The sequence below is a fragment of the Bos indicus genome, chromosome 5 (genome assembly GCF_029378745.1).
Source record: "Bos indicus isolate NIAB-ARS_2022 breed Sahiwal x Tharparkar chromosome 5, NIAB-ARS_B.indTharparkar_mat_pri_1.0, whole genome shotgun sequence".
Lineage (NCBI taxonomy): Eukaryota > Metazoa > Chordata > Mammalia > Artiodactyla > Bovidae > Bos > Bos indicus.
This window is the reverse complement of record NC_091764.1, coordinates 90628152-90655065: the sequence shown is the minus strand read 5'-3', so window position 1 is coordinate 90655065 and position 26914 is coordinate 90628152. Positions and strand designations below refer to the sequence as shown.

At 39.8% G+C, this 26914-nt stretch overlaps 1 protein-coding gene and 1 pseudogene across 20 annotated transcripts in view; one reads left to right on the top strand and one right to left on the bottom strand.

Moving 5' to 3' along the window:
- The window catches only part of PLEKHA5 (pleckstrin homology domain containing A5), a 260287-nt gene that overhangs the window by 181770 nt on the left and 51603 nt on the right, over positions 1-26914 (top strand). For 13 of the 20 annotated variants that reach the window (XM_070790011.1, XM_070789999.1, XM_070790013.1 and 10 more), the window contains 4 exons: positions 1595-2144; positions 6230-6313; positions 9120-9239; positions 10036-10089. In XM_070790011.1, the coding sequence (XP_070646112.1) occupies positions 1595-2144; positions 6230-6313; positions 9120-9239; positions 10036-10089 (808 nt within the window). The remainder of the gene's footprint in view (positions 1-1594; positions 2145-6229; positions 6314-9119; positions 9240-10035; positions 10090-26914) is intronic. The other 7 variants (XM_070790014.1, XM_070790016.1, XM_070790005.1 and 4 more) reach the window with 2 other exon arrangements.
- Positions 4840-5060, bottom strand: LOC109559609 (ubiquitin-like protein 5 pseudogene; annotated as a pseudogene).

Genomic DNA, 26914 nt, shown 5'->3' with positions numbered 1-26914 from the left:
TTGGGCTCACAGAAGTGGTTTGTGTGTGTTGAGAGGGAGGGTTAATTTTGAGCAAGTCTGTTTTACATTAATGAGCTTCCCTGATAGCTCAGTTGGTAAAGAATGCACCTGCAATGCAGGAGACCCTGGTTCGATTCCTGCGTCAGGAAGATCCGCTTAAGACAGGATAGGCGACCCACTCCAGTATACTTGGACTTCCCTTGTGGCTCAGCTCAAGACATGGAGAAGCTGAGGGACATTCAGCAAGATGAAGAAAACTCAGTTAAAAGAATGGTTGAAGGAACTGGAAATATTTCAAAATACAAAATAAAACATGGGACTTTAGAATTGTAAGACCACTGTGTGATCAAATCCTCTTCTAGATGAGAAAGCCAAATCCCAAAACATTTCAGCTGGCCAGATTTCAGTAGCACCCAGCACTTTAAGATTATGCCCTTCCTAATTTAGGGGTATCTTTTTATCTTTAAGTATATTATTGCAATAGAATAGTAAAGTTTTTTAAAATTATTTCCATACTTTTGGCAAAAATTTTTAAATAAAAGAATGAGTTTGCTTTTTCATTGAATCTCAAAGTCTTGAGAAATCTTAAGTCTCAAAGGGAATCATTGACATAATAAAGAGAGTAGATTGCTGCTTAAGGAAGTAAGAGGCCTGCATTGTGGTTCCAGCCAGTCCACTAACTCTTCTTTAATCCCAAGTATTGAAAGGAATATAATCTCTTCTTAGTCTCCTCCCCCCACACACTTGAACCTTCTGTCAGTCCCAGAGGTGTAACTAACTCCTCTAAGGTCTCTGTATTTGGGGGGAAAACAAGAATGCAAGCTTGGCCCTCCTGGTTTTTGACCAACTGCTTCTTCCCACTTGATTAATAATAAAGTTCACAAGTATTAAAACATCATACTATTCTGGAGATCTGCAGTTTTGAGTCTGAAATAGCATGTTGAAGAATTTTGTCTTTAAAAAATAAATTTTTAGCTTTAGCTTTGAGTCATTTTTATTTCTCAGAAGTTATCCAGGGAAATGATTCCTTCAGACCACAAAGGTACTGATTCATGTACTTCTTCCCGTAAACAGTTATGCTTTCAGAAGGACGTAGTACAATAGAGCCTCACCACCTGCAGTCCTTAATTTCCAGTCTCCATGCTCTGTAGGCCAGCTCAAAAACTCCCGTGTTCCATCCACACCCAGAAATTAAGTATTCTGCTGAGATGTGTAAAGATGAGATTCTAGGAGATTATTTATGTAAAAACAAGTAAGACATGAGGACGGACTTGATATCTTGAACATTTTTATTTCTGGAAAAAGTATAGTACCCTTCCTTCCTGAAACCAAACCATACATTGTGTGGAATAAATGGTCTTTTATGTGAGCAACACAGATGCTGTTGACTTAGTATATTCAATCCATCAAATTAGATTTCATTAAAAAAAAATAAATCTGTTCATTAGTCACCTTAAAAAAAAAAATGAATCTTCAGTATACATTTTACCTACCAGGAGGGGAGAAAAAAAGAAAAAACAAAAACGTACTCTAATTTACTATCTGGAAAGCAGCTGTCCTTCAGTTTTATGTTGCAATTGTTCTTTTATTTCAGAGTAATCTCTTACCAAACATTGCCAAGAAACATGCCAAGCCACAGAGCCCCAGTCATGGCCCGCTACCCTGAAGGCTACAGAACCCTCCCAAGAAACAGCAAGACCAGGCCGGAGAGCATCTGCAGCATAACACCCTCGGCCCACGACAAGACAGCGGGACCCGGAGCCGAGGAGAAGCGGAGATCCATGCGGGATGACACCATGTGGCAGCTGTATGAGTGGCAGCAGCGTCAGTTTTACAACAAGCAGGGGACCCTCCCTCGCCACAGCTCCCTGACCAGCCCTAAAACCATGGTTAACATCTCCGACCAGACAATGCACTCCATCCCCACGTCACCCTCCCACGGCTCCATAGCCGCCTATCAGGGCTTCTCCCCTCAGCGGACCTACAGGTCGGAAGTGTCTTCGCCAATTCAAAGGGGAGACGTGACCATAGACCGCAGAGACGTGACCATAGACCGCAGAGACGTAACCATAGACCGCAGAGACATGACCATGGACCGCAGAGACATGACCATGGACCGCAGGCACCGGGCCCATCATCCCAAGGTAAGACATCTGCTCATCAGGGTTCATTGCTCCTCTGAGGATGCTGCAGCTTACTTTTAGTTGTTTAGTCTCTTAGTCATGTCCAACTCTTGTGACCCCATGGACTGTAGCCCACCAGGCTCCTCTGTCTATAGGATTTCCCAGGCAAGAATACTGGAGTAGGTTGCCATTTCCTCCTCCAGGAGATCTTCCCAGCCCAGGGAATGAACCTACATCTCCTGTATTGGCAGGCAGGTTCTCTACCACTGAACCGCGCGAGAAGCCTTTTATTTCTATTAATAGTACACTGCTCTTTCTTGTGAATGCCAGAGACAAGATAATGGGCAGGAGGCAGGCAAAACCAGCTTTTTTTTGTTTGTTTTAAAAATTAATGAAGCACTTTCTGCAATGTCAGACTCTCATGTATAAAACCTAAGCTTGCAGGTCTTCTCTCAGGAGCAGCTCTTTGGAATGGATACATTATGTATTCCTCTCTGCTTGAGAGTGGCTCTCATCAGCTTTCCCTGTAGGTTAAGACCGCCTGCATTTGGATTGACCCTATGCACACTTGCAAATTCTACACTGCCTCTTGTAGCACCCCTACAGTCTTCTGTCAGGCTCTTCATGTTCTGTGCTAAGATAAAAGTATGATCCTCATCTTCTAACCACCAGCTGAAGATACAGCATACTGAAATACCTCCTCAGGTGCCCAGTTGCATATTAAAGTAACATCACTTACTGGTATATATACTTTTTTTTTTTTGGCCACGCCATGCAGCCTGTGGGATCTTAGTTCCCCTACCAGAGATCAAATCCATGACCTCGGCAGTGATGTGCAGAGTCCTAATCACTAGTCTGACCGGGAATTCTCCAAATATATATTTTTTTAAATTAAGATATAGAGATCATGCTTTAATGCACATATTAAGTTGGTTTAGGGGCTTCCCAAGTGGTAAGGAATCTACCTGCCAATGCAAGAGACATAAGAGACAGGGGTTCAATCCCTGGGTCAGGAAGATCCTCTGGAGAAGGAAATGGAAACCCACTCCAGTGTTCTTGCCTGGAGAATCCCATGGACAGAGGATTCTGGTGGGCTACAGTTCATGAGGTCACAAAGAGTCGGAAACAACTTAGCTAATAAACAAACAGCAGCAGCAGCTAAGTTGGTTCAAGTCTTGCTTAGTAGGTTTTTTGAAGTGAAATTGGAACACCTTGCATCGATCAGCTTTTCACAGTGCTGAAGCAGATCGTTTTGATTAGTCACTGTGTTTGCAACCAAATCCTAATGTCTGTCCTAAAGTGAAAAGGAATTTTTCTTTCCCTTTGTTTAAATTCTAAAGAGCCTCTCGCTTTATGCTATTTTCGAAAGTGCCTTTTCTTGTCCTTGTGATGGGCTGACTCCTTCAGTTACATCATTGCATAAAGCGTTCGCTTGATTTTTCCATAAATAAGCATTAGTTAGGAATTAATAAGTCGATCAAAAAGTTTCTTTTGAAAGAAGCTTTAGTTTGTCTCACCAAAAAAAGGCTCACTTTGAATGTCCTTGTAACAGAGTTCAGTGTTTTGACACTTCGTACATCCAAAGGCTAATAAAAATTATTAACAATATTCAAGAGAAATCTGATCAAATGCAAATTATTAGTGCATGGTTGAACAGTGTTCTCATGGTCAAAATTGATCATCTGTTTCAATAGCAAATATGAGATGAGGGTGTGCGGTCTAGCCAGTTTTCCTAGTCAGCTAACATCTGGTCCTCCTGAAAATCTTCTCCAGTGTTGCCAAGTTTTCTTTGTAACTGTCCTATCATCTTCCTTGATGTGATCCGTGGTTCTCAAAATAAGCTTCATGGACCCTTAGGGAGTACCTGGGATTACCTGAGGTACCCATTAGCCTTTCAGGGCGTCTCTGATAAGCTCAGAACTGTTTTTGTAATAATAATAATAAGGCATTGTTGACTGTGTTGTCATTTCCTACCAGTGCGAAAACACTGAAAATTGGGTAAAAGCACTAGCGCCTTAGCCTGCGTCAAGGCAATGGCTCAGAGTGTGAGTGGTCATTGTAATATTTCACTGTCACAGATTTGCTGTAAAAATAAAGGCTCACTCTCACTCAATCCCCGGCATGAAACAGTAAAAGAAAACTGTGTTCAGTCTTGACTGTTCATCCCATAGTGTTTGTGTGATGAAATGGGAAATGTACTTAAAGCATGTCTATTGCATACCCAAGTACTAATGGTTGTCTCAGAGAAAAATGCTTGCGTGGTTATTTGAGTTGCAAGCTAAACTAGCTCCTTTTTTTTTTTTTTTTCAGTCTCTAATGTTTTGTTTTGTTTTTTATTTATTTTTGACTTTGCTAACCCTTCACTGCTCTACTCAGGCTTTCTCTACTTGTGGCGAGCAGCGGGGACTCCTCTCTACTTGCAGTGCACAGTCTTCTCATTGCCATGGCTTCTCTTGTTGTGCAGCACAGGCTCTAGGACACAGGCTTCAGTAGTTGTGGCACACGGGCTTAGTTGCCCCGCAGCATGAAGGATCTTCCCAGACCAGGGATCAAACCTGTGTCCCCTGCACTGGCAGGCAGATTCTCAACCACTGGACCACCAGGGAAGTCCAACCTCTAAGTTTTTATTAGCATGAGTTTTCAAAAACAAACGTTCATACTAGTGTGGGGGTTGAAAGAGGGAGAAGAGGAAAGGGCAGGGAAGAGGAATTCTGCCCTACTGGTAATAAAGCTCCCAAGTTCATCCCATCGTGGATCTTATAGTCCCTCAGAGACACAGTCCTTAAAAATCATGAACCACTTCTTCAAAATGACCTTGTTCCAGTGGGTGCCAGATTGGGCTGTGATCAGGTTCTTGAGATCCCAACTGGTGTCAGCAGCCCTGTGTTTAAGGCAGACCTTCTTCCCCAGGTGGTGGTTGTAGCCAACCTCGATCATCCTGGCTGGAGCTCGAATCGCCTGGAACCAGCTGATACCACAGCCTCCTAACTGGGGTGCAGAGCCTGGGCCCTTCTTTAAAAAAAAAAAAAAAATATATATATATATATATATATATAAAACACCATTTTTACTTGAAAGAACGAACGACAAACTAGAGTTGTTCAGACTTGATGTTTGACAGACACTTCCAGAGTGGAACGCTTGCCTGTCACTTCAAGGAAGGCAGCCCACGATATTTGTCACCAATGACACCACTTGAGCTTTCAAGCAAAAATTAGAATTTGGGGAATCTTGTACCTGCCTCTTTGAGCTTGACAGCTTTCTAGTGTTTAAAGATCAGCGATGGTATTAACAGATAGGAGCTGCTCATCTCATATAGTGAAAAACAAGTGCCAGCCATTGGAAACTCTGCATATTTTACTGAGCCAGTATTTCCTACCTGACCTGTGTTTGATGTCACAAAACCAAGAATGGGTAAAAGGATCATTTGAAATGTGGACATGTGCAAATATCCAAAAAAGACTATTCAAGTTCTCTTCCCTTTTCCAAATACCTGTATCGAAGATGGATTTTCTTCATGTACTTCCCCTAAAAGATATTATCACAACAGATTGAATACAGCAGCAGATAGGAAAATCTAGCCAGACATTAAAGAGATTTGCAAAACTGTAAAAGAATACCACTCTTGTCATGAAAATCTTCTTTTAATGACAGAAAGAAGGCTTCCCAGGTGGTGCTGATGGTACCCAGGCAACCCACCTGCCAGTGCAGGAGACATAAGAGATGTGAGTTTGATCCCTGGATCGGGAAGATCCCCTGGAGGAGGACATGGCAACCCACTGCAGTATTCTTGCCTGGAGAAACCCATGAACAGAGGAACCTGACGGGCTACAGTCCATAAGAATCTCATGGAGTCAGACACGACTGAAGTGACTCAGCAACCATGCAAGGCCATATAGGGATCCTGAGACCAATAAGTTTGAGAACCACTGAGCCAAACGACTATATAGAATTATTCTGTCAATCAGAGTGTGTATTTTAGTCCTGAAGCTTTAGTATCTGTCTTCTTTCATAAGCACTAGTAGCAGTTTTAAATGGCATTTTATATTACAGTTTTCATCACTGACATTGACCACAGAATTTATACTGTACCTTTATCTTCCTAGCACATGTACGTGCCTGACCGGAGGTCAATGCCAGCTGGCCTCACTTTACAGTCTGTTAGTCCCCAGAGCCTCCAAGGCAAAACGGTGAGTACGATATCTTTATTTACCATATCATGTTTTATTTATGTGCTGCACATGATAGCATGTATCTGACACAGCTTTTAAGCTTGAGTTTTCAGAGAGGTGCCTCTCAGAGAAAAACCATTACCAGTTTTGTGGAAGAGATGCTCAGTGGTAGAGTTTGCAACCATGTAGCCACATCAGTGTCTGCCTGATTCCTTTTTGCTAAATGTCTGACTCGGTATAAGATGCTGTTTTCCACATTTACTGTATAACCTGGGAGGGTTTCTTTACTTCGTTGAATGTTAGTTTCCTTTTCCTTAAAACAGAAGTTGGAGTGGTTCATTAGGGGAACAAATCCAGTAACGCTGTGTGTGTAGTGAAACCACAGGCCTGGTAAGTTTCTCCGGTGGATTTTTATGTAGATTAACTACTTTAGAGCAGAAAAGAAACTGATTTACATATTTATACAGAGAGACTGTCCCGGATCCGAGGTTCAAGCAAGGGCTTACTGTGATCAGTTCATAGTCAGTGTTATTTCTATTCAAATTGAGAAGGAGTTATGTTACCAGAACACTGTTACTCTTCAAATTAGAAAGAAAAGATGACTTCTCAAAATTTCATTGCATTCTTCTATCAGGGGAGCTATGCTTTAATACTAGTATTTAGTCTCAGTTTCTGTGAAGATGAGGACCATATAGTTGTCCATTATTTAAAGTCCTGTAACAATCAAAACAAATTCATCTTACATGTATTTCTCAAACATTTTTTATTTCATCTCTTACATGCTTAGATATAAGGAAGATTTCCTGGTTTTGAAATACTTGTGCTTTATTTATTAAAGGCTATGGATACTATTATACTTCTCTAAAACTAGGGAATTTTAACTGTTGGAATTTTTAAATATTGTTGATCTGATGGACATTAATGCTGCTGCTGCTAAGTCGCTAAGTATCCTGTATTGAGCTTTCCTTCTCCCTTTCTCCCTCTAGTGGCTGTTTAGGATAAAATTTATGTGTCACCGCCTCATTTTAGAGGAGTCCACTGTGCCTTTTTATTTTGCCTTAAATCTAAATATCTGGCAGATTTGTTGGAATCTTTCATCCTTTTGAAAATCTCTTTAACTCCATAAATAGTAAGCCAGAGTTTTAAGGTTTTTTCTTTTAGTATTTCTGTCAAACACCACTCTGGGTCTTAGACTGTCTAATCCCTTACTCCACCCTCCCCTCTCTCTGGCAAGATCTCTAGAGCTTGGGGATATAGTGACATAAGATACGGACTTTCCCACAGCCATGAGATCACAGCATGTAGTTGGCATCCGAGCAAAGGCAGTTCTTTGTTTTCGGTTAAGAAATGTCTTCTTTAAGTTATACGCACACACGTTCTGTGACTGTTTAATAGAAGAGGCTGCTGTCTCATCTGCATAGATACCCACTTTTATCCTGAGGATCCAGTAGTAATGATGGTTTACTTTTGACATCTTTTTCCACCTGAAGGCAGGAACTTTTAACATAACTTCAAATAACAGTTAAAATTAATTTGTAATAGATACAGGGTACTACACATAAAGTAGATAAGCAACAAGAATTACTGTATAACATAGGGAACTACATTCAATGTCTTGTAATAAGCTACTATGGAAAATAATCCGAATACATATATATAACTGAATCACCTTGTAGTATACCTGAAACTATCATAATACTGCAAATCAACTATACTTCTACTTCTTACAAAATTATTTGTGTCTCTAAAAATTGTTTTTATATGAAAGATAAAGAGCAATAACAAACAGAACAGAAGAGAGTGGGTGTGATGCTATGGTGCTGGCAAAGCAAGTCAGTCTTGGGAACAGTTTTTGGCTTGGACATTTTCAGGGCACTTTGCAACCCTTAAGTGAAGAGAGTCTCCCTGTGGACTCTGTGTGGTTTTTAATCACAACAAAGCTCAGAAAAAAACATGGAACATTATTTTATGGCCTGTAAGACTGTCGATGACCACACTTTACTGCATTTCTAATGAAGAAAAATACATCAGATCGGCCTGTTAAGCAATTTTTATCTACCTTTGAAAGTTGATTCCCCGTCAGGGATCAGAATAACCAGTCAGGAACCGAAAGGTTCTGTGCTGTCCTCCGAGCATGGAAGGGGGATTTGTGCACACCTGGAAGCTTTCTACGTGTAGTAGATATATAGATATATATATATATATATATATATATATTTTTTTTTTTTTTTTTTTCCTTTTAAAAAAAATTTGGTCTTTTGGTTAATACTAAATATCCTGTGAAAACACTAACAGTGACATTTAAAAATATGACTGGGAAGCAATTAATAGATCCCAGGTGCTAACTAAACTTAATGATGTGAAGATGTCATCCACATTTTACATGAATTTTATTTCTTTGAATTTATGTCCTATTCTCTAAAATAGAGTGTTGGGCATGCAGGTATTGTTCTACTGCTGTAAAAGTCTTAGGTACCATTTTTAAACAACTCATGACAATATATTTTAATTATAGCTCTCATGTACAAATTTTTTTTTGGCATTCTGCTTTTTCATACTGAATGTATGAACAGTCTCTCATGAGTTCTGAGAAAATGCCTGAATATACTGTTGTTTTGCTGTACCTTACCAAGTAACACTGTTCCTTCTATTTCTCTAGATATCTATGCATTTATGTAGAACCTATCATCATAGTGCCTAGGCATTATGTTTGATGTCAGCCGTAATCGGAAACTAGCCAAGAAATCTTGGTTTAATATCTGTCACTTAAGACCACAATTAATCTGTTTTCCACTGTTTGGATTCTTAAATTGTACTCCTTCAGCCCGAGGAGCTTACACTGCTGCTCATAAAGCTGAGACGGCAGCAGGCGGAGCTGAGTAGTATCCGGGAGCACACTTTAGCACAGCTCATGCAGCTCAAACTCGAGGCCCACAGCCCAAAGGTCAGCCCTGGAGCCACGTGTCTGTGTGTCTGCTCTCGTCACTCACTCTGAGCCGCTCATCGTCAGTCAGTCCGACCTGCGTCATTCCCATGAGCACAAGCCATGCTACCATTGCAGGACCTCCTATTGACCCTTTGAGAACTCCTTTGGTCATACCTTATCAATGTGGGCTGAGTACATTTCTTCTCAGCCTTCCCTTCACCCACTCACCCACCAAGTTTTGGTTGTGAGCAAGGAAAGGCAAACAAGACTTCAGAATAGCTTTGTCATCCACCAAACACCGCAACTCCGGTGAACCAGATTGAATAGTCCCGTCATTTCCCATAAAGTAACCAGTGGAGAATTGATCATCTTTCTAAAAATGCTGCCTTTTCATTGCCAAAGATCAATTTCCTTGTGTTCTCAATTTTAAAAATGAACACACGGAAACATTTCTCAAAGGGTTTAATAGTCTCTGGTTATAAACATCCCAAGAAGTAGTCCTCTATTGCAGAAAAGAATTAACATGTAAAGTTTCTAACATGGAGTCTGCTAAAGCCATTTGAAGGATTTTTCTGCTTACTGTTTCAGCTTATATGCATGTCTACATAATTTCTTACAGAACAGTTTTTTTTTTTTTATAGTAATGGAATATGTCATCTGTACCATTTATGGGGGGGCATGTGTGAAAGTTGTTGTGTATTGTGACATAATAGGTGGTGGCAGACTACCTGTTTTTCCTGTTTCAAAACTGACTTTTTCATGAATTCCGCACCCTCTTTCTCTGTCCCTTTGTTTCTTGATTGACGTCTACTAGAATGAAATCCTTTCACATCACCTTCAAAGGAACACCATATATTTGGATCATCAGGTGGGATTTGAAGAATTTTTCTTTCTTATCGTACCTTACGTTTTAATGTTTTAAGTGTAGTACAATTTTCAGGCTACTCGGATATTTCAGACACTTTGAGTTAATAGCGTGACTTTTACAAGTGGCAGGCTGATAAGAAATCCTTTACCAGGGAAATTCAGGAATACCATAATAACCAGGTTAGAAAGGACAGGTGTGGAGATGAGGCAGGATACAAATGTCAGGTCTCTGGAAGTTGAGAGCCTGGACTCACTAGATTTCTTTATTCTTACCCCAAGAAAACTTGTACTTACTGGCTTACATCAGCTTGGAGGTGACCTCATTAAAGAAATAGACACCCAGCTGTGAATGCTTTTTTTTGGAAGGCTAGGAGGAGACCGGTGTGGTGGGCTCTGTATTCCCAAAAGGGAGGTTAAGGATGGGTGAAATGTGTGAAGATATTGTGTTATTGTTCACCATCTCCTCCCAGTGTCAGTTTGATAGAGACTGATAGTTGCATTCTCTCAGTGGTGGTAGTGAGTGTGGTTGGTTAAGGTGAATGTTGAAAAGTGGAAGTTCATAAACAAGGACTGACACTCCTCAATGTTGGTGTTTATGAAATTCCCTGTTAATATTTAATTTTAATTTGATGAGAATTTTCAATATGTTCTTAAATAAAAATTTCTTCTAGTGAATTCTTTTTTTCCATACAAGTTAAGCTAACGCTTCCTTTAGCTTGTTTTTGAAATGTTTAAACTTGAATATTTTATCAAGTGAAAGAAGTTACTGTGGAAAGTGTTATAAGAAATTATTTACATATTTATATTTGCCCTGTCCTGTTTGAAACAAAATAATAATGCACTGCTTTAAATTAGTTCTACTTAAAGAGGGATTTTGCATTAGGAAACCCTTGAAAAGACCATCAGTCATATTTCTTTTAATTTTTGAAAGAAACACACTTTTGTTGATATATAACTTATTTTCCCACAAAATATTTTCATCCAAGTTTTGCCCATCAGAATGCTTTAAAAAATCAGCATTTCATGAATCCAAATTTTGATCTTCACTTCAGAATCTGGTGCTATTAATTTTAACCACAGTGTACATTATATATGCTATCAGTAATAAAGACATGTTTGCCAACAAAATAGTAAGATAAGTCTTCGCTTAAAATTCCAAACTGCCAGAAAGCTTCTAACATACATAGGAAATAACTTTCTTAGAAGCTCCTTTGTATATAAATCTAATGATAGTTCTGAAAAAGTGGGATTCACAAAAAAATGAGGGTTAAAAGCAGTGATATAAATGTGAATCTGAAGTTATCTAGAATCTCTGGAAATAATCCTAGTGATTTATTAATTTACTATGTACCTCATCAAATCAAATCTGTTATTGCAGACCCACAGAACTTAAGCAGCTTTTGGGAAAGGGCAGGTAAATACATGGAAATACCACCATTTGCACAAATGTCTCTCCTCATCCTCCTTTCCCAGGTCGAGCTGCTTCTTCCCTTGGCTTCAGTGGCCTAGATCTGGCTGAGGCTCCCTTCCCATCCTTTGCTCCCTTGGCATGCCCCGCCAAGCCTTTCCTGATGTGCCATGCTGACAGTCCTACAGGTGGCTTCTAAAATCTCAGCTTTTTAGACACAAACCCCTGGTAGTCCGGTGGTTAAGACTTCACCTTCCAATGCAGGGGGTGTGGGTTCAATCCCTCGTCAGAGAACTAAGATCCCACAGACCTCTTGGCCAAAAAAAAGGGTAAACAACAGAAGCAATATTATAACTAATTTCATGAAGACTTTAAAATGGTCCACATCAAAAAATTAAAGAAGATGGAAAAGGCCAGGAAGTGGGCTCTCCCCTCCACAGTGTGGAGGGAACATGACCCTGCCCACACAGTGGTTTTGGCAGATGGAAATGATTGCAGACTTCTAGCCTCTAGAAATGTAAAAGAATAGGGTGTGTTGTTTTTTAATGAATTAGTTAATTAAAATTAAACTTTCAACTTTGTATCCTATCCTCTCTGTACTCTCAGCATGTCAGCAGAGCTTTTCCAGTGATTCACCTTTTTCTTAGATTAGATCCTGAAATAGCTGTCTGATTCCACTTTAAAAATTTATGTGATAGTGAAAAGAATTATAGAGTTTGATTGTTGATGACTTGCAGTGACTATTTCTGATGGCAAAAATTGGGCCATTCTTTGGTAATAGAAAGTATACATAAAAACATGGTGAGGGCTTTGCCCAGAAACTCAGATATGCCTAAGTGTGGATATTGTTAAGGGTTCCTAAAGAAAAATCTCTCTTTAAATAAATCAAAAAAATTTATGGTTTCAAATAATTGCATTTGATATAAATGAAATATTTATTTTTGAACTGTCCTATATTTTATTTATATCAGTAGTATGATTATTAAGTTATGTAGAAAGGTTATTAAGTTATGTAGAAAGAATTCTTGGTAATTTTAATTTTAATGAAATTTTTCAGCTCAAACATTTCCAGCTTTTAATCTTATTACTGCCAGTAGCCAATTTTAGATGACCAGGTAAATTTTTATAGGCGTTATTGGTTGCCTGGGTTTATAAACTAATTCACCAGTTTTATATGATTGTAAATTTGAAAGTAGATTTTAAAACCTTAACGTCAGAGGCTCTGGTCACATTTTACAGACTATATATCATACCAAGAGAATATGTACTAATTGATACTCTTTCAGCACTTGTTCTGCTTGTGCAAATAAATCATCAGAATAACCTAAGGCCAATTTTTAATTGATTTAAATTCTCTTAATCCCTATCATTATTCATGAAAAATAGAACCAAAGTGTAGTCTCTAAAGTGCTTCTAGGTAAATTCATTTCTGATACTATAACAAATAAAAATACCTTATCTGAAATTCTAAAAATTTACATATTAAACAGTCAACCCCAAACTCTTAACTTCTGGTGCCATATCACCATTATGAAGATAAGTCATTTACTGGAGTGTTTTTTATAATAACAAAAACTATACTAATTGTATGGTAGAATTTTCTTCTGCTTTCTGTTTTACTTTGAAGTACACTATCACAGTTTGCTTATGTTTTTATAGCCCAGTTAGTAGACTGTTCAAAGTCTATATGAGCCTAGGTTTGTTTATTTGTCATTTTTATGAATTTTTAGATATCAAAGCCCTAATGTATAATCTGTGAACATACGATAATCCCAACTAGATACTTTATGTACCTCATCAAGGTTCTATTTAGAAAATGAATAAATACATAATGTATCAGTAACTCATTTTCTTCTCATTTAACTTAGCTATCATTGAACATTAGAGAAACTTTTGGTTACAATTTGTGAAACCTGACAGTTTCATCCTAAAATACATCTATGGAAAGGATTTGACATTGACTTTTCCCTTGTTTATTTCTCTGTCTACTAGAATATGGGGTGTAGGGGGCAGGACGGGGGGGAAGCCATAAGTACATCTTGCAATGACCTCTACTTTCCAGGAAGCTAGAAGTAAATTTGAGACTATCAGCAACTGTAATGATATCTCCTCCTGAAGAGTTCTTTGACAATGAGGAAAAGAGACTTTTCTTGATATATTTTCCTTTTTTCTCAGAACAGGACAAATTGAGCTTGAATTTTAGAACTATGCCTTTGAACCTTTATTTGATGATTAGGAGTTCCTGATGTTTTCACAGAGCCAGATGTACATCATCGCTTTGAAGCCAGAGTAACAGGTTTCCACTGAAGCTTACTGTAGTCAACCTTCTTGTCTGCTTGTCAGCTGGGGTGTATATCTCTGCTTCACCAGGCCTAACAAGGTATAGGGACTTCATTTTCTTCATCTTGTCCCTTACAAGGATTCCTCCTTTGTGTAGTTCTTGGCTCCTGTCGTATGGACCAGGACTGGTTGGATTGAGCCAAGGAGTGAAGCTGGGGTTGTAGAAACTAGAGCAAGAGCTGGGGAGAGGGAACTAGGCACGACCTCTGTGGATGAAGAGGTAGAGCAAGAATTGGTGCTTATTTGTTCAGTTGTGATGGGAGGAGTAACAGGATTGGGGAAGTTAGGACATGTTGCCATCTGTCTTCTCCTTTCCCTTTGCTTCTTTCTTCTTCACTTGCTGTTTCCTTCTTTTTCTGTTGGTGATCGAAGAGCAGTTATGAGGGAGTTTCTGCCAGTTTTCCATGTAGGCCATGGTAACAGAAAAGGAAATGCTTAAGAACTGAGATGAAGAGATAACGTAGGATCAGAAGGATCTAGAGGCTTGGAGCGGCGCTTTGCAGATCTTTTGCAAGCACGCTGCCTGCTGGTAGGTGACCTTGAGCCTATACCAGCCCTCTTTCCCTGCCTCCTCCCCCAGCACTCCAGTGGCCAGCCTCCCCGTTTTAGGAAACCTGGTAGAATAAATGGAGTTTGACTCCTACAGATGCATGCTTTGCTTGTGTCGGTATTGTAGCAGATGATTTTTCATTTTTTAAACGTAAAATGGTAACATCGAATGTGCTTTCACAGATGACCTTTAAATGATGACATTCCGCCCTTACCCCTCTCCCTTCAAGAGTCACTATAGTTAATTGCATCAGAAATATCTTCATGAAAACTGGAAAGGGAGGGACAGCCATACCTGTCTTGAGGATTGCCTGTTCCTAGTGTACTCAAAAGTTCTTCATGAAAAGAAAGTAACTCTGCTAGTCACTTTATAACATTCATTTGCCCTTACCCAGCTGGAGCTTTCTCCTCCCCACCTGGAACAGAACTAAATCATTTCTGAATTTAGCATCAAATAGTATATTCTTTAACACCAGATGGCTAAACCTTATCCTCAGATTTTCATGGAAAAGCTGGAAATTTCTCATGAAAAACCAGTTCGCCAAAGTACAAAAAAAGAAAAATACAAGTCATGAATGCCTGTGGTGTTCTTGTTGCATGAAAATGTTTAAGGTTTGCAAGGCAAAAGCTCAGTCTTTCTTTTTGAAAAACTTTATTTATTTTTGGCTGTGCTGGGTCTTTGTTGCTGTGAGGGCTTTTCTCTAGTTGCAGTGTGGGGTGGGGGACGGTGGTTACTCTCTGGTGGCAGCACGTGGACTTCAGTAGTTGTGGCTCCTGGGCTCTAGAACACAGTCTCAGTTGTTGGGGTGCACAGGCTTGGTTGCTTTGTGGCATGTGGGATCCTCCCAGATGGACCAGGAATCGAACCCTGTGTCTCCTGCATTGGCAGACAGATTCTTTACCACTGAGCCACCAGGGAAGCCCTCAATACGTCTTTTATCAGGAAATTTTTTCTTTTTTTCTTTTTAGGTATGATCAAATGCTTATGAGGAAGTAAGTCTTTTATTATACTAACTGTTGTGGTCTGGGTGTGGGTTGGAAAAGAATTTCCAGACATGAGACAGAATAAGAGGGAAATAAAGTTTATCAGAATGGAAGATGCTGTTAGAACAGCAGGCCAGCTCAAGGGAGAACTGACATTGAACAGGGGTCTTTATTTCTAGGGTACAAAGAGTGGGATACGGGTCTTGTGGGTCATTTGCTGATTGGATGAAGCACATATACTGGATGGAGGGAAGAGTAAAGCAAATACCTTCTCTCAAGTAGGAGGGGAGACAGGTTAATACTGCTCAGGAGGACTTGAAATCCATTAATAGATACAACATGGGGGAGGGAAGGATGATAAGGGTCTGGTTTTTCCATTCCTGCATTCCAAGACCCTCCTTTGTTTTATCTGCTCTTTTGTCCTTGGGTCACCACTAACCTCTAAAACATCTGGAAGAGTACATTGAAGTTTCTAAAATGCAAAAGTTTGGTAGTAGCATTCAGATTATATAATGTAGCTCTTTTATAATACTAACATTTTGTGACCCATGCGCCAATACTACTAGTGACTTTTGGAAGAAGTCTGACACCCTATTATTGGTTCTGTGGACATCCCTTATCTGCATGCTTTCTATATCCTTTGAAGAAACCACAAAAACAGGAAGTCTGACCACTTCTAAACATACTTATGCCAAGGGAAATGCAAAAATGAACAGTTAACCGGGTGTATGTAATTGGTACTGAAACCATTCAAGGTAAAAAATCTGAGTACTTTCTTGCATTTTGTTCTTTGTGTTCATGAAAAACAGCTTCCCTAAAAGGGAAGAAATGCTAACAAGATGACTGAAAAGATTCTCCATGGCTTTCATGGTTGGCCATTCAGCACCTTTATTCCATTGAGCTATTAAGTAAGATCCCATTTTTCTCTAATATTTGAAGGGATCCTAGAGCTTCTATTTTTAGGGGTGATTGAAAGCTCCAGGGGGTAATGTTTCTAGGGGATATAGGAAAGGCATTTGGAAAAAGCAAGCTAAGGAAACTGGAAAATTGAAAATATCTTATTTAGCACATACGGACCCAAATTAATTACGTGGTATAGAATATCAGTATTTTCTGGTGCCTTGCTGTTCAGAGCAGTCCTCTCTCTCACATATCCCATTTCTCTTTTTTTCTGTTTCTATCTCTCCCTTCCTCTGCATATTTGATCATAGTAGTGGTAGGGAGAGGGAGATGTCATCAAGAAATATCTTAACCAGGATATGACATCATAATCAGTTCAGTCTCTCAGTCATGTCTAATTCTTTGCAACCCCATGGACTGCAACACACCAGGCCTCCCTGTCCATCATCAGTTCCCAGAGTTTACTCAAATTCATGTCCATCGAGTCAGTGATGCCATCCAGCCATCTCATCCTCTGTCGTCCCCTTCTCCTCCTGCCTTCAGTCTTTCCCAGCATCAGGGTCTTTTCACATGAGTCAGTTCTTCGCATCAGGTGGCCAAAGTATTGGAGTTTCAGCTTCAGCATCAGTCTTGCCAATGAATATTCAAGACTGATTTCCTTTAGGGTGGACTCTTAATGGCAGAATATAAATAAATGTACAGTGTGTAGATTAGAATTTAGAATGTGTAAGTGTGTCAATACACTGACCTCTCAGCCTCTCTGATGCTTCCCCATTATATCACAGTTCTCCTGTTCCTTACAGTGATGGATCTGTCCCTGTTTGCTGTTTTCACCCATCTCAACCCTAATTTTATGGAAGTGCCCGGTGTCTTGGTGTCCTCTCATCTGAACATTCACTAGTTGTCTGTTACTGTTCATCTCTAGCCCCTGGATTTCTCCTGGAAAGCAGAGTCGGTGATGTGGGCTTCCTTGATGTGGGCTTGTTTGCAGGAAGTTTTACTTTTGAGAAGTAATCCCAAGGTACAGGAATAAAGAGAGTGAGCCGGGAAGGTGGGAATAGCTTATCAACTGCCAGAAGCAACTCGGGCCTCTTCTGATACTTGTTGACAAACAGATAGAAATCCTGTGGACTTACCAGCTGACCTAGAGAAGAGGGCAGCATTTGTATTCGCTCCCATCCTTCACTGACCAGAGTTGCCCCTAGAGACCAGCTCTTGAGTACACTGACGTTACTCATACATGAGCGCCCAGAGGTTCTCATAACACAGAACAAGGGCTGAAACAGGAGACATGGAGAGGGAGCACAAAGGGTGTCTAAAACACCTGTCTCTGCAGTTCCCATCATGTAGTTCTAGTTGATCAAAGAAATCTCCATTTGGAAGCTCTGCCTTCGATGCATCTCCTGTGTGTCCAAAATTAAGGCTGTCATCTTGATCCCTCAATTCCCTGACCAAAAAAAAAACAAAACCAAGAGCAGAAATGGTTCAAAACACTGGTCCCCTTTAACCCCATTGATGTCACAAACGTTTATTGAACATATCATCCTCAGGGAAGAGCTTGATGGACTTGAGAAGGATCAGGACCTTAGTTTTAGCTCTTTGCTTAGACAAGAACTTGAAGTGATTGAAGTCCCCAAGAGAACAGAGAAAAATCTTCGCCAGCTATGGCTGGGGCAGCTTCTCCCAACCTGGTGGGTGAAAAGGAAGACAATTAGCAGGCTACCTGAAAGGACCCCCGGAGTTGTGTTCTACCAGCTCATATTAAAGCTAAAAATACCTTGAAACTGGAGTTAAAAGTGCTTTAAAAACACTTGAAACAGTTCTGTATGATTCTGCCGAACTATCCGAACAGATTGTACTTTAACTGATACATAATGTCTGCATGGTATTGAGTATGGATCATCAGATCAGATCAGATCAGTCGCTCAGTCGTGTCTGATTCTTTGCGACCCCATGAATCGCAGTACGCCAGGCCTCCCTGTCCATCACCAACTCCCGGAGTTCACTGAGACTCACGTCCATCGAGTCAGTGATGCCATCCAGCCATCTCATCCTCTGTCGTCCCCTTCTCCTCCTGCCCCCAATCCCTCCCAGCATCAGATTCTTTTCCAATGAGTCAACTCTGCATGAGGTGGCCAAAGTACTGGAGTTTCAGCTTTAGCATCATTCCTTCCAAAGAAATCCCAGGGCTGATCTCCTTCAGAATGGACTGGTTGGATCTCCTTGCAGTCCAAGGGACTCTCAAGAGTCTTCTCCAACACCACAGTTCAAAGGCATCAATCAGCCTTCTTCACAGTCCAACTCTCAAATCCATACATGACCACAGGAAAAACCATAGCCTTGACTAGACAAACCTTTGTTGGCAAAGTAACGTCTCTGCTTTTGAATATGCTATCTAGGTTGGTCATAATTTTCCTTCCAAGGAGTAAGCGTCTTTTAATTTCATGGCTGCAGTCACCATCTGTAGTGATTTTGGAGCCCAGAAAAATGAAGTCTGACACTGTTTCCACTGTTTCCCCATCTATTTCCCATGAAGTGATGGGATGGGATGCCATGATCTTCGTTTTCTGAATGTTGAGCTTTAAGCCAACTTTTTCACTCTCCACTTTCACTTTCATCAAGAGGCTTTTGAGTTCCTCTTCACTTTCTGCCATAAGGGTGGTGTCATCTGCATATCTGAGGTTATTGAGATTTCTCCCGGCAATCTTGATTCCAGCTTGTGTTTCTTCCAGTCCAGCGTTTCTCATGATGTACTCTGGATATAAGTTAAATAAGCAGGGTGACAATATACAGCCTTGACGAACTCCTTTTCCCATTTGGAACCAGTCTGTTGTTCCATGTCCAGTTCTAACTGTTGCTTCCTGACCTGCATACAAATTTCTCAAGAGGCAGATCAGGTGGTCTGGTATTCCCATCTCTTTCAGAATTTTCCACAGTTTATTGTGATCCACACAGTCAAAGGCTTTGGCATAGTCAATAAAGCAGAAATAGATGTTTTTCTGGAACTCTCTTGCTTTTTCCATGATCCAGTGGATGTTGGCAATTTGATCTCTGGTTCCTCTGCCTTTTCTAAAACCAGCTTGAACATTGCAAGTTCACAGTTCACATATTGCTGAAGCCTGGCTTGGAGAATTTTGAGCATTACTTTACTAGCGTGTGAGATGAGTGCAATTGTGTGGTAGTTTGAGCATTCTTTGGCATTGCCTTTCTTTGGGATTGGAATGAAAACTGACCTTTTAATGCCACCAAAACACGTTACACGTACTAAGCTCCTCAGCACCATTTAGTCGCCAAATCCTGGCTGTACTTAAACCTGCCGCATTGTCTTTCAGCTAACTCAGGAAACTTCAAGCTCCCTGTTCCTCAGGCCCTCATTTCATCACAAACACCTCCTCCCCCATAAAGCCTTTTCTCCAGTGACTCATCGTTTCTCAGATGAGGCGAAAGCACCCCGTTCTCTTTACCATGCACCTGTCCAGCATCTGTCCATGCTAATAGCTTGTATCTCTCCACAGCTGTCCAAGTTCTGACACATTCCATGCCCCACCTGCCTCTCATACCCTCCTCAGCAATGTGTGGCCAGCGACTCTTATCCCCATTCAGTCAGGTTGAAATGACTTGTCCAAAATCACAAAGCTAGGATGAATACCTTGTATTAATGAGTTTTCTTTCTTTTCTTGTTTAAAATTTGTTTTACTTCCTTCAGAATCAATAAAGTTGTTCTTGTACCTAAAATAGTTCTGTTTCAGGTTGCTGATCTTTGTTACCTGACAAGTATCAGCTCTTGGTTATATAACTGGTTATTTTTCCCACCTACCAAGGTAAATTCAGCTTTCACAGTACCTTAATGATGTATAATTAGTTTTATAAAGATAAAAGATTTAATTTTAAAGATTCTTCTCCAAATAATTTGCTATTAGTAAACTTTAGTTTAATAAAACTGTAGTATTTCTATATGTATCTTTATATGTTTTGGAGAAGAAAATGGCAATTCACTCCAGGATTCTTGCCTGGAAAATCCCATGGACCAAGAAGCCTGGCAGGCTACAGGTCATGGGGTCACAAGAGTCAGACACACGTTCTCAAGTACCACCACCACCACCACCAAGACAGGAAAATGAAAACAATAGTTCCCCACCCTTCCTAAAATGCATAATGTTTATACAGTTCCATGATTTATTTACAAAAACTAATATTTTATAACCTAATTATTGTGGCTCTTGTTTGCTTCTATCTTTTGTTATTATTTTTTTTTTTTCCAGTAAGTTCATTCAGCAGAGATTTATGGAGCTCAGTGTCAGGCAGGATGTTAGAGCTTATAAGGTAGAATTGTAAATGGTTTTCAAAGCTCAGGAAGGAAATAAAGTTGAGCATAAATGCCAGAATCTTTTCTGGGATCAACCTAAGGATGTGATTATGTAGTTAAAACATAAGCTGATAAATCTTTGAATTAATGGTAGGAATTCTGTTAGTGCCAACTTTAACTCAATAGGAATGCGATTGCTATTAATAAAGCCCAGATCCTGTATCTAGAGGATATTTTAATTTTGATTTAAAGCTCAAATATATCTTAGAGTAGATTTACCCATTGGCCAAAACAAATACTTTTTTTTTTCCCTAACAGAAATGATGTAAGATTTTGACTTTGAGAATGTTTTGTTCCTTCAAAATAGTATCGTTTTGGGACTTCCCTGGTGGTCCAGTGGCTAAGACTCCAGGCTCCCAATTCAGGGGGCCCGGGTTCAAAACAGGTCAGGGAACTAGATCCCACATGCTGCCCCTGAAGATTCCACATGCCGCCCCTGAAGATCCCACATGCCGCCCCTGAAGATCCCACATGCTGCAACTAAGACCCAGTGTTCCAAGTTAGGAAAAAAAAATATATCAGTTTATGGTATCATTTTGCAAAATGCTTTCAAGGAAGAGAAATATATGGCCATTTCAAACATCTTTTCCACAATAAAGCATTTTTACAAAATGTATTTTGAGTTCTTTTCATATTTCCAGTTTCCTGTGGATACCAGGAATAAAGATGGTGTCATCAGATAATAGTACATTGCTTAAAGGAACAGTATTTTTTTAAAGTTATTAATCAAGGAAAACAGGCTCGTTCATGTTGATATATGGCAGAAATCAGCACAATATTGTAAAACAATTATCCTCCAATTAAAAAACCTAAAACAATATTCTCCAAGGGGAAGAAAAGGAAAACAGATTTAAGCCACTGAAGCAAAAATCAGATCTATAAAATGTATCCTTTAGCCAAAAGGATTTTAATTAAAAAAAACAAAATTCTTAAAAGACCCATAGATGAAAAAGGATGACCCTATAATTTGTAAATTGTTTGGAAAAGTACAAATTTAGAAAATTCCAAACAATTTACGTTTATAATTGATGCAAATTGTAGATTGTTTAGAAAGACATTAGCCTAGACCTTAAAAGTTTCCTTGAAATATACCACAGGTATGTATCTCAAAATTGTGACTTAAAAAATTCAGCAGTTTAACTAAGGTTATGAGTATAGAGATTACCCTCCTTTTGTTCTGCTGGATTAGGGGTATTTTCATAATATGCCTCAATAAGTGGATCTTGTTCCTAAAGCCAGTACTTAGAGTCAGTTTAAAAATGCTCTTTTTTTTAGGGGAATGTCAGATATGACTCCTGTGTTTGTGTCCCAGTTTGCTTTCTCTTTTTCTTTCTTGTTTTTTTAAATCTATCTTTCTCCCTTAAAGAAAAAGAGGATATATTATATAGTCTAGCTGCATCTTTTAAAGCACCATTGAATTTTTTCTGAATATATATATAATAATAATACTTTGCCAAAGTTCTACCTTTAGAAACCACATACAGCATGAACCGTCTGTTCTGATTGCTTTAAAATTTCATAAGTAATAGACCTCCATACTTTGCCCCATTAGTTATAGAGAGACTTATTTACATTCTTCTGTTTAAAAAGTCACTTCAGATTTTCCTGGTTCCTGTTAAACAATGAGCAGTTTCTATAGGTAGTCATACCCTTCAATCTCAGGTTCTGGGACTTTCAGCTGTGCCTGGAATGAGAGTGGAAAGCATTTACGTTGTCATTATCCAAATGACCTGTTTATAAAGGCCCCTGCAATCCTCACAGCTTCACCCCGGGCATGTCAAATTCTTTAGCCTTTTCTTTTTATTGCCACACATCTTAAGAGTTTATTGATCTAGACACAGGAGGACATTCTTGAGAGATGGAGTCTTTGGTGATTAGGCTATCAGGGTTTTGGGCTATTGTTAAAGACAGAGTCCCAACTTAAAAATTCTTTTTTCTAAAATGTCATTAAAAGCTCAGGAAAAGTCCATTTTCCATTTAAATGGAAAATGACCGCACAGAAATGGGTCTTCTCATTGGTTATCAGTGAAGGACAAAAGCGCTGTAGGGTGGCTAGAAATCATCCAGACTGATTGCCCCCACCCCACCCCCACCTAAAAAAGGAGAAAGCTGTTAGTGCAGAATTCAAACTCAAGGAACATCCATTACTAGACAGAGCTTGAGCGAACGTTTTCCCTTCTGAGAATGAGATCCAAATTTAGGGGAAAATTATACTTAACTTTGCCAGTCTAGAATTTCTAGGCTTATACTGTCCACTATAATAGCCACTAGCCCATATGTGGCTATTTAAATTAGAAAGGTAAAATTCATCTCCTCCATCACACTAGCCACATTTCAAGGGCAGAAGAGCCACTGGTGTGGCATTTTGGACTGTAGTGGTAGAGAGCATTTTCATCACCACAGAAAGTTCTGTTGGACAATGTTATTCTAGATGATTTATTATATAAACTTTTTTTAAAATAATAAACATTTATTGCACCAAGTGTCAGGCTTGTAATTTGCCAGATGTACATTTTTGTTGTTATTGTTGTTGTTTCTTTGTTTATTTGTCTATACCAAGTCTTAGTTGCAACACATAGGATCTTCGATCTATTTTCATTGCGGCATGCAGGATGTTTCAGTTGGTAAAGAACCCACCTGCCAGTGCAGGAGATGAAAGAGACACAGGTTTGATCCTTGTGTTGGCAAGATCCCCTGGAGTAGAAAATGGCAACCCACTTCAATATTCTTGCCTGGAAAATTCCATGGACAGAAGAGCCTGGTGGGGGCTACAGTCCATGGAGTCGTGGGGAGTCAGACACAACTGAGCTCATGCACTGGCTGGCTGGCTGTGGGATCTAGTTCCCTGACCAGGGATTGAACCCAGGCCTCTTACATTGGAAAGGCAGAGTCTTAGCCACTGGACCACCAGAGCAGTCCTATATAAACTTTTTAAAGAGCATTTAAGCCACGACTTAACCACTTCTTATACATAAAGGGGGATTGGGAAATTAATCGTCCCAAGGACAAATTATATGAATGATTGTCCTGCCTTTGCTCACTGCTAGTCTTTCTCCTTCCTGACCCTCCCCCTAAAATTATTCAGGAGCATTTATCTTATGACTTACAGCATACTGATCCATCTGCAATCCTAGCTGGTCTAGTTTCTATAGCAATAGATATTGTTAAACAGATATTTGAAGTTGCTAGAATAATAGAACAACAGGCAGTTGGAAATTGAATTCTTAGTAATACCCCCAGATCTCAGTGGATTCTGCTGAGCCCACTGACAATAAAGCGATTCAATTGATTTTTTAAAGGGAGTGAAGTCTTTTAAAGCTGTATTTCATACAAAAGAAAGAATATTTTAGTCTCCATGAAATATACTTGTGTTTAGATCATTAGTTTCAAATTTTTCATCTTTTGATAGTTGACCAACATTTAGTACCAGCTTATCAGGACCTTGAAAAAATTCCTAATTGGTGGTGGTTGAATTGGTCCTCAGTTACTTAAATTAGTACTGGGGCAGGATCGAAGTTCTCATGCCTGATTTCCTGCCAGAACTACCACTGGATCTTTAGCAAGACAAAAACAGAAGTACAATTCACAAGGACTTCTGCACCCCAGCTGCTGCTCAGGGTTGCCAGAGCCCCTCTCCCCAACTCTGCATGTTTTTAAAACCCCACCGGTGATTTATTTTCCCCCGTCAGCCAGGTTTGAGAACTATTAAGATAATGACAAGGAACACCAAAGAAAGAGGAGACATCCGGGTTATTTTGAAACGTAAACACCGTCTTTGTGCTTTCTGCCTTTTTCATGTATGGTGCACATGGAAGAGTGACCGCGGGGAGTTCCCTCGTGGTGCGGCGGCCAAGACTCCATGCTCCCAGCACAGGGGCCTGGGCTCCCTCCCTGGTCGGGAGCTAGATCCAAGAAAAGCAGAAGGACAGGATCTGTACACACCCTGACAGAAACTGGAGGCCATGCTTTGGGGGCATCTCAGGCCCTCTAAGGACTAAGGCGGTGTCTGTCTCATACACCTGGAACCCTTTCCCAGCCCACAGGTGTCTGTTGGAAAGCTGCTCACGATCCTACCAGCTGTGGTATAAGTTGCATAGAATTGTGTTGAGTAGGTGGATTCTTAACCACTGGACCACCAGGGAAGTCCCAGTGATGGGTTTTTAATCAAGATATTTCCAAGAGTAACATCAAAGAAGGCTCTGTATTCATACTTGCCCAAAATGCCTCAAACCTGAGAAAGAGACTAGAGTTAAGTATCAAATTTTCTAGGTCGTTTTATAAACATTTGGACTGACACATTTCAAATAAAAATATGTGTTTTTGTTGTAAACAGACATATCCTGGCACCACCACCTAAATCTATCCATTTAGATTTTTTGTTTATTGCTGAAGTGAATTATGAAAATAGTGTAATGCCTGAATCCTGTGTTCTCGTTTTTATTATTATAAAACAATGGACCTTTCATAGTGCTTTATAATTTTGCAATTAACTGGAACCCAAACCTGTATTACCTTTCACTTCAAAGAAGGAATTAAAGCAGGAAGCGAAGCATTTAACTGATTTCCAAGTAAATTATTAAGCATCCCTCACATACTAATTAGTCTTTCTCTTGCTCTGATTCCTTAAAACCAAAATACATCAGCTATTAGAAGCAGTTCCTTAATGCTGCCTAGGGTTCTTGTAGTAGTCAAGCCAGAAGAGAATTACTGGATTGTCCTTTTGTTTTTGTCTTTTCAAGAACTTAAGCATGAAATTCCGAGGTCTCATAGAGCATTATAGTTTTTGTTTTCAGGTCATATTGCATTGCTTTAATTTGAAAGCTGTTGTATAAAGTTCCCATAGCAAAAACTAAGTAGAATGTGCTCTTTCAGTGTAAATTATAGAAACGATCATTTTCTATGTATTAAAATATAGGTATTTCATGACACAAATCAACCTATCTAAGACACAGACTCACAGACGTAGAGAACAGACTTGTGGTTGCCAAGGGGGAGAAGGGTGTCTGGGAGGGATGGATTGGGAGTTTGGGGTTAGCAGCTGCAAACTAGTATATATAGAATGGATAAACAGCAAGGTCCTACTGTGTAGCACAGGGAACCGTTAATATATACAATATCCTGTGATAAACCATAATGGAAAAGAAAAAGAATGTATGTATAACCAAATCACATTGCTGCACAGGAGAAACTAACACAGCATTGTAAGTCAAGTATGTTTCAATAAATTAGAGAGAGATAGAGACACTGATAGATAGTTTTCAGAGGTGATTTAGTAAAAGAAACCACTAGCCTATCTCTAGGATTTTTTGGAGCAAAAAAAGATCAAGTATTTCTGATTCAGTGATGTGCAGAGAGTAAAGGTTCAATCAGATTATTAAAATTGTTTCAGTTCACTTCAGTTGCTCAGTCGTGTCCGACTCTTTGCAACCCCATAGACTGCAGCACGATGAGGCTTCCCTGTCTATCACCAACTCCCAGAGCTTGCTCAAAATCATGTCCATCACGTCGATGATGCCATCCAACCATCTCATCCTCTGTCGTCCCCTTCTCCTCCTGCCTTCAATCTTTCCCAGCATCAGGATCTTTTCCAATGAGATAGTTCTTCCTATCAGGTGGCCAAAAGTATTGGAGCTTCAGCTTCAGCATCGGTCCTTGCAGTGAATATTCAGGACTGATTTCCTTTAGGACTGACTGGTTGGATCTCCTTGCAGTCCAAGGGACTCTCAAGAGTCTTCTCCAACACCACAGTTCAAAAGCATCAAATCTTCTGTGCTCAGCTTTCTTTATGGTCTGATTCACACATACATACATGACTACTGGAAAAACCATAGCTTTGACTAGATGCACCTTTGTCGGCAAAGTAATGTCTGTGCTTTTTAACATGCTCTCTAGGTTGGTCATAGCTTTTCTTCCAAGGAGCAAGCGTCTTTTAATTTCATGGCTGCAGTCACCATCTGCAGTGATTTTGGAGCCCAAAACAAAGTCTGCCACTGTTTCCACTGTTTCCCCAACTATCTGCCATGAAGTGATGGGACCACATGCCATCATCTTTGTTTTCTGAATGTTGAGTTTTAAGCCAGCTTTTTCACTCTCCCCTTTCATCTTCATCAAGAGGCTCTTCAGTTCCTCTTCGCTTTCTGCCGTAAAGGTGGTGTCATCTGCATATCTGAGAGTATTGATATTTCTCCCGGCAATCTTGATTCCAACTTGTGCTTCATCCAGCCCAGCATTTTGCATGATGTACTCTGCATATAAGTTAAATAAGCAGGTGACAATATA